The sequence below is a fragment of the Carcharhinus amblyrhynchos genome, chromosome 29, assembly GCF_965287045.1.
Source record: "Carcharhinus amblyrhynchos chromosome 29, sCarAmb.v2.hapA, whole genome shotgun sequence".
In the NCBI taxonomy this organism is placed as follows: domain Eukaryota; kingdom Metazoa; phylum Chordata; class Chondrichthyes; order Carcharhiniformes; family Carcharhinidae; genus Carcharhinus; species Carcharhinus amblyrhynchos.
This window is the reverse complement of record NC_137352.1, coordinates 23620545-23633841: the sequence shown is the minus strand read 5'-3', so window position 1 is coordinate 23633841 and position 13297 is coordinate 23620545. Positions and strand designations below refer to the sequence as shown.

Below are 13297 nucleotides of genomic sequence, written 5' to 3'. Positions count from 1 at the left end.
CCTGCAATGCAGAAAGAGGCCATTCAGTCCATCAAGTCTGCATGAACGATTCCACCCAGGCCCTATCTCTCTAACTGCATAATTCCCTCTGGCCCTAAGAGGCAATTCAGTATGGCCAATCTACCTAACCTGCACATCTTTGGACTATAGAAGGAAACCCATGCAGACATGGGGAGAATGTGCAAACAGCTACCTGAGACCGCAATCGAACCTGGGTTCCTGGCATTGAGGCAGCAGTGCTAACCACTGTGCCCCTTTTGGCTGTTGTGGAAAATAAGAGCTATAGTGGCTCTAGTTAGCAAAGTCTTCTAGCTGAGTACCGTATGATGAAATGGGAAAATCTTTTGAAACCTTTCAAGTATTGTAGAAATCACCAGATGTACAATACTTGTTTTTTAGTACAACATGGTGTGCTTTTTGTTATACTACTGAAAAACTGTGTAGCTCAGCACACATTTAGACTGAAGGGTGCTAGTGCTGATGCTGAGCTGTGCACAAATTGCAGGACATCTGCAATAGTTTTCCAACAATCACCTTTAGAAAAATGATTGTGTGGGTGGTAAAATGGATAAATGTCTTTGTTTTGTAAGCCATTGACTTCCCCATCCAGCCAAATAATCTAGTCATGTGACGACTGAACATCAAAATCTCAGCAGAGGGAAGAGGAAAGCATTTTGGTCAAACTTAACTCATCTGCACCTCTGTGTTAAAGCTTTCTGACACTCAAGGTCTTGGGGGCAAATTCACCATGTGCCTGCTCCATAAGTGGCTTGCTCAGCTGCAGTTGTACTTTGAACTAAGATGTTTTTCATCTCCTTGTAGGTTCCACTGGTTGCCACTCACTCCAACAAAAATGTACAACAGAAAACTGGGATTGCAAGCTGACCGAGAATATTTTCAGTTGGAGGGAAATGAGTTTCTCATCCTGGGTGGCTCGATGCATTACTTTCGTATTCCACGGCCGTACTGGGCTGATCGCATGTTGAAAATGAAAGCTTTAGGTTTGAACACATTAACAACGTGAGTAATATCCCTCGTACATATATAATATTTTAATTTGATTTATTGTCACATATATTGGAATACAGTGAAGAGTATTGTTTCTTGCACGCTATACAGACAAGGATACCATTCAAGAGTGCATAGGAGAGAGTACAGAATATAGTGTTACAGTCACAAGGTGTAGAGAAAGATCAATTTAATATAGGGTAGGTGCATTCAAAAGTCTGATGGCAGCAAGGAAGAAGTTGTTCTTGAGTCGGTCAGTACATGGTCTCAGACTTTTGTATCTTTTTCCTGATGGAAGAAGGTGGAAGAGAGGGTGGTTGGGGTCCTTGACTATGCTGGCTGCTTTTCCATGGCAGTGGGAAGTGTAGACTGAATCAATGGATGGGAGGCTGGTTTACATGATGGACTGGGCTATGTTCACAACCCTGTTGTGGTCTTGGTCAGAGCAGAAGCCGTACCAAGCTGTGACACATCTGGGAAGGATACTTTCTGTGGTGCATCTGTTAAAAACTGGTAAGAATATATTACATAGATATATAAGTTTCTGTCTTTGTCACTTTGATTTTTTTTTCCCCTGCTGTTTTTCTGTGACACACTGAACTTGGGTTGAAATTGCAAAACCTAGTAAAGCTTTGTGGCCAGTTATTTCCTGTTAACCTTTTAAGATTGATAGATTATTAAACAAAACAGCACTTGCCTTTGCACAAGCTTAAAAGACCAGGTCAGAGATGGCTAGTTCTTGTCCACTGGTAGCTTGGGAACGTTTTGAGCTTGGGAATTTGGGAGCATTAATTGTGTAGTTTGACTGCAAATACATTTTAGTTAACATAACATATCTTGCTGCTTTTATACAATATTAGTATCTGTGTTCTTGTTACAGGTATGTACCATGGAATCTCCATGAACCACAGAAGAACATACTTAATTTCAAGGACAATCTCGATCTTGAGTAAGTAGATGTTTGCTCTTTTTTTTACTTTATTTTTCTTCATCTCTTATAAAAACATTGATTTTATTTTCTAAGGCAGAGTCACTTTCGCTAGACACTTGAGCTTCGGTAGTGAATTTACACTAACGTATCACCACAGGAAATATATCACCTTGTGTGCCTCAATTTGATCCCCCCTGATGCTGAGAGGTTTTTTTCAAAGAAGAAAGTAAAGTATTTCCTGTTGATATTGCATAGATTTTGAAGACTGTACATAGAATACACCGGGTGAGTGAATATTGGGTTGGGTTACGAGGAAAGGTTGGAGAAACTGGGACTGTTCTCTTTGGAAAGACGGAGATTGAGGGGTGACATGATAGAGGTATATAAGATACTGAAGGGAATAGACAGGGTCAATAGTGAGAGACTGCTCCCTAGATTGGTTACGAATACAAGAGGACATGATTTAAGGGTGAGGGGGGAGGGGTATAATTTGGATATGAGAGGAAGGTTCTTTACGCAGAGAGTAGTGGGGGTATGGAACGCGCTACCGAGTGGGGTGGTGGAGGCGGGAACGTTGGACTCGTTTAAGGTTTAGTTAGATAGGCACATGAGTGAAACGAGGATGGAGGGTTATGGTAGGGGTTATTGAATAAGGGTTAGAACCTCGGGAGACACCAGAAAGGCAGGCTTGTGATTAACGTTTTTGTCTTTTCACTCCGCAGGTGGAGGTCCACCTCGTTGTCAAACGAGGGGCATGCACACGGTGGGTCGTGCGTGGGCTGCTCCTGGAGGTTCTGGGAGTGGCCTAGTACTTCGTGTCGGTGTGTGTGCTTGATCCTGGACCGGTAGACGGGCGCCGCAACAGCTCGGTGACTAGCACTGCTAGCTGTGCAGATACATGGATTTGGGCCTGTGTCTGTGGGAGTTTGTGCATTCTCCCTGTGGTTGCGTGGGTTTCCTCCGGGTGCTCCGGTTTCCTCCCACACCCCAAAGATGTGCTCTTAGGCTGATTGGTTTTACCAAATTGACACTATTCTCCCCTGAATCTGGCTAAGTCAGGGGTTCTATTTGTAGATACGCAGGGTAGAATAGGTGTAGGGTGATGCGGCGGCGCGGGCTTGTTGGGCCGAAGGGCCTGTTTCCCATGCTGGGTTGTTCTTTGTTCTTTGTTGCTCTTTGTAATATAGAGGATAGATGATGGGCATGGAAGTGGCCTGGAGGAAGTGGGTGGAGATGGTGAAGGTATGGTTTAGGAGTCACAGATGAACGCAGGGAGTAGAGTTCATTCATCTCTAAAGATAACACTTTGTTCGAAAGGTTCAACCTAAATATCTTCTCTCACAGGGCGTATCTCAAATTGGCCAATGATTTGGATTTATGGGTCATTTTACGTCCTGGACCGTACATCTGCTCGGAGTGGGACCTTGGTGGTTTACCCAGGTAAGTGCAACAGAAATCAGTCTCGGAACCACATGAAATCGGCATGTTTCAAATCATCGGGATTAAAGGAGAAACTTAATGCAGCAATATAATATATTACAATATCCATATAAAATCCTGATGGGACCAGACACACTAGATTCAGGAAGAATGTCCCTGATGTTGGGGAAGTGCAGAACTAGCGATCACATTCTAAGATTAAGGCATAAACCATTCAGGACAGACTTCTTCACTCAGAATTGTGAACCTGTGGAATTGTCTACCACAGAAAGTTGTTGATATGCTCAACAGGGAGCTGGACATGGCCCTTGTGGCTAAAGGGGTGTGTAGAAAAAGCTGGAGTGGGATACTGAAAGTGCACGATCAGCCATGAAATTGAATGGTGGCAGGGCCAGAAGATCCCACCTTTGTGAACTGTAAGATCTTGCCCATTTGTTGGTTAAGTTTAAATCACACTGCAGAGATTTTTTTTAATGAACCAGTTAAACGTGTTTTGTGTCAAGGGGTGGCACAGTGATTAGCATTGCTGCCTCACAGCACCAGGGACACAGTTTGATTCCTGGCTTAGGTCACTGTCTGTGCGGAATCTACACTTGCCCTCGTCACCCTGTTTGTTGGATGCATTGGCCATGAATTCTCCTCAGTGTACCTGAGCAGGTGCTGGAATGTGGTGACTAGGGGATTTTCACACTAGCTTCTTTGCAGTGTCAATGTAGGCCTACTTGTGACAGTAATAAACTTTAAAGTTTTATCACCGTCATCTCATTAGTTGCAAAATACAGTGGCCATACAATGTCCCTGGGCTGATTTCTCCGGGCTTTGTACACAGTAAGTTGCAACCTAGTGTAATCTTTAAGTGAAGTGAGAAGGCAGAGGATAATTGAACAAGAGAGAGTGGACATAATTCAGTTTCTATCTTGAATCAATGCATTCAGCTCATTTTTATATATCCACCATAAATTCCTAAATCCACATTGGAAGTGATTCTGTAACCTTGTCTCAATTGTATTTCACCCTGTTGTCAGTGGCGGCTCTGCAGTATCCTGGATCACTAGTCTATTCACAATACCACTATACCACCAACTCCCCTGTAAGATCTGAGGGCCACAGTTCAAATCCCACCACAGCAGATGGTGAAATTTGAATTGAATAAAATTCTAGAATCACAAGTCTAGTGATGACCATGAAACCATTATTGATTGTCATTAAAACCCGTCTGATTCACTAATGTCCTTTAGAGAAGGAAATCTACTGTTCAAAGCTGGTCTGGCCTACATGTGACTCCAGATCCAAAATAATGTGGTGGACTCGTAATTGCCTCTGAAATGAAAGCTAGTTAGGGATGGGCAATAAACGTGATGCCTTATCCTGTGAATTCTTGTAAACATAAAGATAGCCCCAACAAAGCAGGGCCACAAAAAATTACTCCAAACTGACTGTTCCTTTCCACAGAAATCTTTAGTTAAAGGAGAAAGATTTTTACGATCTGAAGAGAAACCAGACAATGCATACACCGCTTGCATCCTGAATTAGCGCACCAGTGTGGGATTAAAAGACAATACAGAATGTCTTTATTTAGTTGCACTGTGGTGGCCTGTGTTGTAAGAAGTCTCCCAACACCAGGTTAAAGTCCAACAGGTTTATTTGATGGCACAAACTTTTGGAGACTTGTTCCTTCTGGTGAGTAAAGAGTTGTGTTCACAAACAGGGCATACGTAGACACTGGCTCAATTTACAAGATATTAGTTGGAATGCGAGCCTTTACAGGCAATCAAGTCTGAAAGATACAGACAGTGAGAGTGAAAAGAGGGTTAAGCACAGGTTAAAGAGGTGTGAATTGTCTCCAGCCAGGAGAGTTATTGAAATTTTGTAAGCTCAGGCAAGTCATGGGGGGTTACAGATAGTGTGACATAAACCCAAGATGCCAGTTGAGGTCGTTCTCGTGTGTGGAACTTGACTATTAGTTTTTGCGGTTTTGCGTGGTCGTGAAGGCCCCCTTGGAGAACGTTTACCCAAAGATCAGAGGCTGAATGCCCATGACTGCTGAAGTGTTCCTCGACAGGAAGAGAATACCTCTGCCTGGTGATTATCGAGCAGTGTTCGTTCATCCGTTGTCATGCCGTTTGCATGGTCTTACCAATGTACCATGCCTCGGGACATCCTTTCCTGCAGCGTATCAGGTAGACAACTTTGGCTGAGTGACAAGAGTATGTGGATGGTGTTCTCACGTGAGATGATGTCACGCTATCTGTAACCCCCACGACTTGCCTGGGCTTGCAATATCTCACTAACTGTCCTGGCTGGAGACAATTCACATACCTTTAACCTATGCTTAACCCTCTCTCCACTCACATTGTCCAACCATTATCTTGTAAATTGAGTCTGTGTCTATGTATGTCCTGTTTGTGAACACAACTCTTCACTCACCTGAGGAAGGGGAACACTCCGAAAACTTGTGCTACCAAATAAACTTGTTAGACTTTAATCTGGTGATGTGAGACTTCTTACTATGCTTATCCCAGACCAATACTGGCATCTCCACACCGTGATCTGTGTTGCCATTAACTAAGCCTTCACAAAAATAACTGAAAGAACTTCATGTCCAGCACCAGTTATTAAAATCTGAGTCTTAAAAAAAATTTTCAGGAGTTGAAAACAACCTAGATCTTGAGTGGTTACTTAACCTTTTAATGTATTAACCTCAATTGGAATTTTCTACAGAACATTTACCATGCTCACCATGTTTGATTCATATTGACTACAAGGCAGTAGTGTTAAGTCCTTTCCTGTTGATTGATACAGCGAGTATGTTGCTTCTTCATTATGAAAATATTAAAACTCAGGAAAATGATGAGTAATTAATTCCAATCAAATTGTAGTTTGTTTATTCCTTTAGTTGGTTGCTGAGAGACAAGAACATGAAATTGCGCACAACTTATGCAGGGTTCACTGATGCCGTCAATGATTTTTTTGATCAACTGATTCCTAAAGTTATCCCCTTTCAGGTGAGTCTGACCCGTTCGTTAGTTCACTAGGAACTTCATGCCTAAGAAATGCTATTTATGTTGTAGACTTTATGGTTCTCTATTGTTTGGACTTGTCAAACTGACATTCTAGCTGCCAGCTTTTGTTCTGATTCAGACATTTGTGATTTGCAATCCATTGGACTTCAGCACTAAAAGTACTTCACCCTTTTTATTACAGGCGAAGTACATCATTGATCTAGTTGGACCCCCACAGCCTTTATTGATTTGATTTACTATTGTCACATTTTAATGTAAAATTTATTTATTAGTCACAAGTAAGGCTTACATTAACACAAGGATGCCGTACATAGAGAAGGAAATGCGAGTGAGTGCAGAATGTAGTGTTACAGTCATAGCTAAGGTGTAGAGAAAGAGCAAAGAAAAATGCAAAGTAGGTCTGTTCAGAAGTCTGGCAGCAGGGAAGACGGTGTTCTTGAGTTGATTGATACGTTTCCTCAAGCATTTGTACGTTCTTCCTGACAGAAGAAGGAGGAACAGATATGTCCGGGGTACGTGTAGTCCTTAATTATGCCAGCTGCTTTTCCAAGGCAGCGGGAAGTGTGGGCAGTGTCAATGGGTGAGAGGCTGGTTTGAGTAATTGGCTGGGCTTCATTCATAGTCCTTTGTAGTTTCTTTCAGTCTTGGACAGAGCAGGAGCCATGCCAAACTGTGATACAACCAGAAATTGTGCTTTCTATGGGCGGCACAGTGGTTAGCACTGCTGCGTCACAGTGCCAGGGACCCAGGTTCAATTCCCGGCTTCAGTCACTATCTGTGCGTGTCTCCCTGTGTCTGTCAGTTTGCTCTGCGTGTTCCAGTTTCCTCCCACAGTCCGAAAGAGGTGCAGTTTAGGTGCGTTGGCCACACCAAGTTCTCCCTCAGTTTATCTGAATAGGCGCTGGTGACTAGGGGATTTTCACAGGAACTTCATTGCAATGTTAATGTTAATGTAAATCTACTTGTGACACGAATAAATACGTTCAGCAGTAAGTTTACTTTGTTTAAGAAAACAAACTGCAAAATAGTGCCATGTCAAATATCCTTAGTCTTCTAAGAAAGTGGAGGTATTGGTGGGATTTCTTAACTGTAGCATCGGCAAGAAGGGACCAGGGCAGCTTGTTGGTGATCTGGACACCTAGAAACTTGAAGCTCTTGACCAATTTTACTTTGTCCCCTTTGATGTAGACAAGGGCATGTCTTCCACTATGCTTCCTGAAACTGATGACTATATCCTTCGTTTTGTTGACATTGAGGGAGAGATTGTTGTCGCATCAATTCGCCAGATTTTCTATCTCTTTCCTGTACACTCTTGTTTGAGATCCAACCCACTACGGTGATGTCAACGGCAAACTTGAAATTCGAGTTGAAGGGGAATTTTGCCACACAATCGTAGATGTATAAGGTATAGTAAGGGACTGAGGACATGACCATGTGGGGCACCGATGTCGAGAATGATGATGGAGGAGCTGTTGTTGCCTATCCTTACTGATTGTGGTCTGTGGATTAGGAAGTTCAAGATCCAGTTGCAGACAGGAGCCAACCTCCAGGCCACAGAGTTTGGAGATGAGTTTTATAGGAATAGTGGTGTTGAAGCTTGAGCTGTAGTTGGTAAATGGGAGTCTGACATGGGTGTCTTTGTTACCAAGATGTTCCAGGGTTGAGTGCAGGGCCAGGGAGATGGTATCTGCTGTGGACCTATTGCAGCAACAGATGAACTGTAGTGGATCCAGGTGATCTGGGAGGCCGAATTGATTTGTGCCATGACTAACTTTTAAAACGCTTCCTAATGATGGATGTCAGAGCCATTGGATGATAGTCATTAAGGCACGCTGCCTGGCTTTTCTTTGGTATTGGGATGACGGTTGTCCTCTTGATGCAGATAGGGACCTCAGATTGGTATAAAGAGAGATTGAAGATGTCTGCGAATATCTTTACGAACTGGTCTGTGCAGGATCTGAGTTGATATTGATCTGATATTGAGGATTATTCCTCAATGCTTCTTAAAATTAATAATGCTAAGACAGAAGTCTTGTGTCAGTCATTCAAACAAATTATAGCACTCTGCAGTAACTGTGCCTTTTCACTGTAGATGTGTGAATGGATATTTTCTTCCTAAACCTTTCACCCTCTCCACATTCCCTTCTGTAAGACTCTCTAACCAAGCTACTGGCTATCTTGCCTAATGACTCCTTCATTGTCTTGGTATTTGTTCCTTTGATTGTGGAACCTTTCTAGAGATTGATCTCCATAAACTCCATCCAATTCCCTAACTCGTTTTAGGAAAGGAAACTACTGTCCACACCACACGTGGCCTACATGTAATTCCAGTCCCACGCCATTGGTGGCAATATTGCAAGCCATTCAGTAATACCCAAGAGGGTCCAGCACCAATACTTCCTTAGAGAAACTCTGCAGGGGCAATAAATGCCAGTCTCACCAGCAATGTCCACACAGAATCATGAATGAATAAATGAATATAAGCTGACAGTTGGCAACAACGGGATCAGACTTAGTAGCAGATTTGTGGAATGCCAATGCTCCTTTTCTGAGAGTGATCACTTGGTGGTAATGGAAGCTGCCTGATACCATGACACTATAACCCTGTAAGATGCCACCATCGACAGAAATTGGGAAAATTGATGGAAGAAGAAAGGGGAAAAAAAATGTGGAAGTGGTGAAGATAAGTTTTAATAATTAAAATGCCTTCTCATTCTGTTTTCTTGCAGTACAAAAAAGGAGGCCCAATCATTGCTGTACAAGTAGAAAATGAATATGGTGGCTATGACAAAGATCCAAAGTACATGAAATTTGTGTATGAGGTAATTATATTTGTTATGTGAATGAAAATGTACTGTAATATAATTTTAAGCGTTATTCCTCTCTATTCATTCAGGACTATTATGTGGATAAACGAAGGGGTTGGTATGGTGGAGAAAGTGAATGATCTGGTCCTTGGCCTCTGCTAATTCCACTCTGGTAAAAGTTTTGAGGAAGAGTAAAAAGAGTCTGATAGAGGGCTTTGATCCTAGGGTCAGTGGCCTTTTCCTACATCCTTTCTAGGGTTTAACGTCAAGAGACCATATTCAGGATTGATGTTAGGAAGCAGATGAAGGTTGATCAAACATGGAATGGATCACTGAGTTGGACAGTGGAGGCAAAATGCTCCAGACTCATTGAAGAAGAAAGCTGATTCTCTGAAGAGGAAAGCATAGGTTTCTGTAGAAAGATGGGCTACGTGAGTCAGATGACCCTTCTTAACTGCATTTATGTTTGTCATTCCAGACTGAAAGAGTGGTTTGTACTGGGGGAGGAGATTGATAAACTGACAGGTTTTTTATTTTCATCCTTTGTGTTGCTATGGCTTCAGGCTTCTACTCGGCATCTGAATTTGTCCTCTGAAACAGCACAAATCCGTTTCCCACAACTTGGATGCGTTATCCAGCTATTATAACTCATATATGCTGGAAGATACTTAGCATCTGTAAGACATTTGTACCATGAGAACTGAACAAATTTTGCCACTGCGAAGAATATTTCCTTCGTTAGCTTTTTTTAAAAAGGGAGGAAGTGAAAATGTGTTGTTTGTTGTTTTAGTTCTGAGGTTTTTGTCCATAAACTGAAAGCAGCGACAAGTCACAGCTGCATGGTAAATATTCGTAGGTCATCTCTTCCTGAGATTTTGATTAGCACGCTAGGAACCTGATGCTCTGTCTGCTGACTCCTGTTAAAAAGGACAATGTGCATCATTTTAAGTAAATGGACGTGTCTGTTGAAATACTGATATTATGCATGTATGCTAAGCATTCATGCACTGCTATTGCATAGTGACTTCTGTTTAGCAGGTGTATGGTTAAAATGACTGAATTTGTGTATCGTAGTTCCAGCAGGAGAGCTATGCTCATGGGGAGCATTGAGTCATAGAGGAACAGGCCTTTCGGCCTAACTTGTCCGTGCTGCCTTTTTTTAATCACTAAGCTAGTCCCAATTGCCCGCATATCCCTCTATACCTATCTTACCCATGGAACTATCTAAAAGCTTTTTAAAAGACAAAATTGTACCCGCCTCTATTATTACCTCTGGCAGCCTGTTCCAGATACTCAGCACCCTCTGTGAAAACATTGACTCCCTGCACCCTTTTGTATCTCTTTCCTTCTCACCTTTAAACGTATAAACATTGGCAGGACATATAGCTGGAGCACTCTTGTGCCAATTCCCTAGCCTGTTTGGATTGGTGAATTTGTCTGCTACTGCTGACTTAATATAACTCCTTGATTGATAACGTCTGTGACTGCATGTTTAGACGATGTGCACTGAATCTGCTCATCGTATTGCAAAGGCTAATGGACTGCTCATGTCACAGATGACCAGTAGAATAGCTGGTCCCCTACTAATGCTAAATGTTTGAACGTGCGATTAAAACGTTCCTTTGTGCTGGTTGTACTGCGGTAACATGCAAAGTTGTGTCTCATAGAATTCCATAGATACTCTGCAGTGCAGAAGGAGGCCATTTGGCCCATCAAATCTGCACCGACTCTCTGACAGAGCATCTTACCCAGACCCTATCCCCGTAACCCCACGTATTTAACCCACTAATTCCCTCCCCCAAACTACTACTCTTTGGACACCTAAGGAACAATTTAGCATGGCCAATCCACCTAACTTGCACGTCTTTGGCCTGTGGGAGGAAAATGGAACACCTGGAGGAAATCTACGCAGATATGAGGAGAATGCATGGAGTTTGCAGACAGTGGAACCCAAGTCCCTAGCTCTGTGAGGCAGCAGTGCTAACCACTGTGTCAACCTACCATCCTGCCTGAATTTGGTTCATGTAACTTTGCTCATCAGTAGTACATCTGTTTCATGGTCTTCCAAATTTTAACCTATAACTCAGCACCAAGTGTGTTAGTGTGTTTTCAAGGACGAAGTCTGAGCCTCCATCAATACGTGTGATCATCCCTAAAACCATTTGTGACTACATTGCAGCAGTAGTGAATATTTTGCGTGTATTGTGCAGGCTGTATATTTGATATTCTTGTTGGCAATTTGAATAAACAGAGCCAAGGTAATCTCTGTTTTAATCCCAAAAGGCCCTGTTGCACAGAGGGATATCAGAATTATTCATGACTTCTGACAACAAGGACGGACTAAGTAAAGGATCAGTCGCAGGAGGTATGTACCATCCTAGGGGATTAGCGGGATGAATGATTTTGTGAAACAGTTGATACATATTGTGCAGGAAGTACTTACACAAGTAGTTCTGAAGTAGCTTCAGTTAGATTTTGGGCCTGAACAAAACTAGGATAATACCTTTTCAGGTATGGCCTATCAACATTGTAAAAACAAAATGGTATTGTAAGTCCTGACATAGTAAGCGAATGTATTCAGATGGCTCACTTAAAATCTTGCCCAGACAGCTAGTGACTTCTTATCAGATTCCCCGATAATCGAATGTTTGGGTCCTTATCCACCTTGTTACCGTTACTGAGACAAATGCTTATTTTCATGATGAAAAGTGGTGGTGGGGGTGAGAGGAAGTATGTGATATTCAGAATGGAATCTGATGTTATCATGAGGGAATTGGAAAAGAATTGGATGGGCATTGTTATATCTGGTGGTTCCCCTAAGTTACATTTAATCACATTTTTAGCACTAATATTGGAGCTAGCATTGTGTGTACTTCTCCTGACCTCGATGTGTGCTGTGGAATGAAGAATTGTTGTTTTGATACGTTGACTGTAGTGCAGTAGTGAGCGATGTGACATCCTGGATATACATATATGCCTGCACATAACATCTCTTTCAAACAGCTCAATAAGCTTCATTGGGCCAAAAAGGCCTTCTCAGTATTGGATTGTTTCTCAGCCTTTTGGCTAAAAACCAGCATTAGATTAAGCCCAAGATAGGGCGCAATGTCTTGTCATGTCAGTTTGGATCTTGTATGTTTCTCTTGTGGGGAAACCATGAATTGGATTCAATTTGAAATTGTTTTTTTTTGGAGCAAATGAGGAGATGGACTCAAGTCTGCTTGGTCCCTTCTGTGCATTGGCTTTGTAACTGAAGAACTAAGAAACTTTTTCAAAATAAAAGACTTCCTCAGTCTTGGAATCTTGAATTCTTAGACTCCCTGACCTGGATAACTACTTGTTACACATGAAAAATGTTTCTAATATCCAGTGTTATTAGTCTGCAAAATAAGGAGGAAAGGTACATTTCCCATTTGTGCTAATCCATTCTGATACATTTACAGCTTTACCCACTATCAATTTTCAAAAGCTGGATTCTGGAATGACACTGATGAAAAATCTGGAAGTAAGATTTTTTTTACATATTGTTGTCATGAAAATATTTATTGGTAGCAAGGTCCTGCAATATCTTTAACTGAGGACTTGCACCTGTCCTCTACAGTTCATTGTATTTTTAAACACGGTTTCAGGCAGCTGGGTGAGAGTTGCTGAGGTTAGGCTCACTGAGATGGAGGATTTCAGCTCTAAACTCCAGGGACCATTACGTCTACGGTTCAGTGCCTTTCAGAGAGTCATTGAAGTGCTGGCAGAAAGGTTGAGTACCAGAGTGGTATGTTTTAATGCAGTTGTGGAGAGGGACTAACAGTTAATTTTTACAGGTCGATACTGGGGCTACTTGGAGACGTAACTGTTTTTAATCCAGACAAAGGAAGTGGGGGATAGAGGGGTGAGCAAGAATGAAGGGAAAAGTCTTGTGATTTTGATTTATTATTGTCTTATTTGCTAGCATATAGTGAGAAGTATTGTTCCTTGTGTGCTGGACAGACAAAGCATACAGTTCATAGAGAAGGAAAGGAGAGGGTGCAGAATGTAGTGTTACAGTCATAGCAAGGGTGTAGAGAAAGATCAACTAAATACGAGGTAGATCA

The 13297-nt window shown here is 42.1% G+C and overlaps 1 protein-coding gene and 1 non-coding gene across 3 annotated transcripts in view; one reads left to right on the top strand and one right to left on the bottom strand.

Annotated features, from left to right (window-relative positions):
- LOC145359860 (beta-galactosidase-1-like protein 2) overlaps positions 1 to 13297 on the top strand; it is a 59867-nt gene that overhangs the window by 21109 nt on the left and 25461 nt on the right. For both annotated transcript variants that reach the window (XM_080214683.1, XM_080214685.1), the window contains exons 2-8: positions 823 to 1020; positions 1889 to 1957; positions 3284 to 3379; positions 6276 to 6384; positions 9132 to 9224; positions 11493 to 11574; positions 12653 to 12714. In XM_080214683.1, the coding sequence (XP_080070809.1) occupies positions 823 to 1020; positions 1889 to 1957; positions 3284 to 3379; positions 6276 to 6384; positions 9132 to 9224; positions 11493 to 11574; positions 12653 to 12714 (709 nt within the window). The remainder of the gene's footprint in view (positions 1 to 822; positions 1021 to 1888; positions 1958 to 3283; positions 3380 to 6275; positions 6385 to 9131; positions 9225 to 11492; positions 11575 to 12652; positions 12715 to 13297) is intronic.
- LOC145359984 (U5 spliceosomal RNA) lies at positions 4774 to 4885 on the bottom strand. The gene has a single exon (XR_013889661.1). It is a non-coding gene; the product is annotated as a U5 spliceosomal RNA (small nuclear RNA).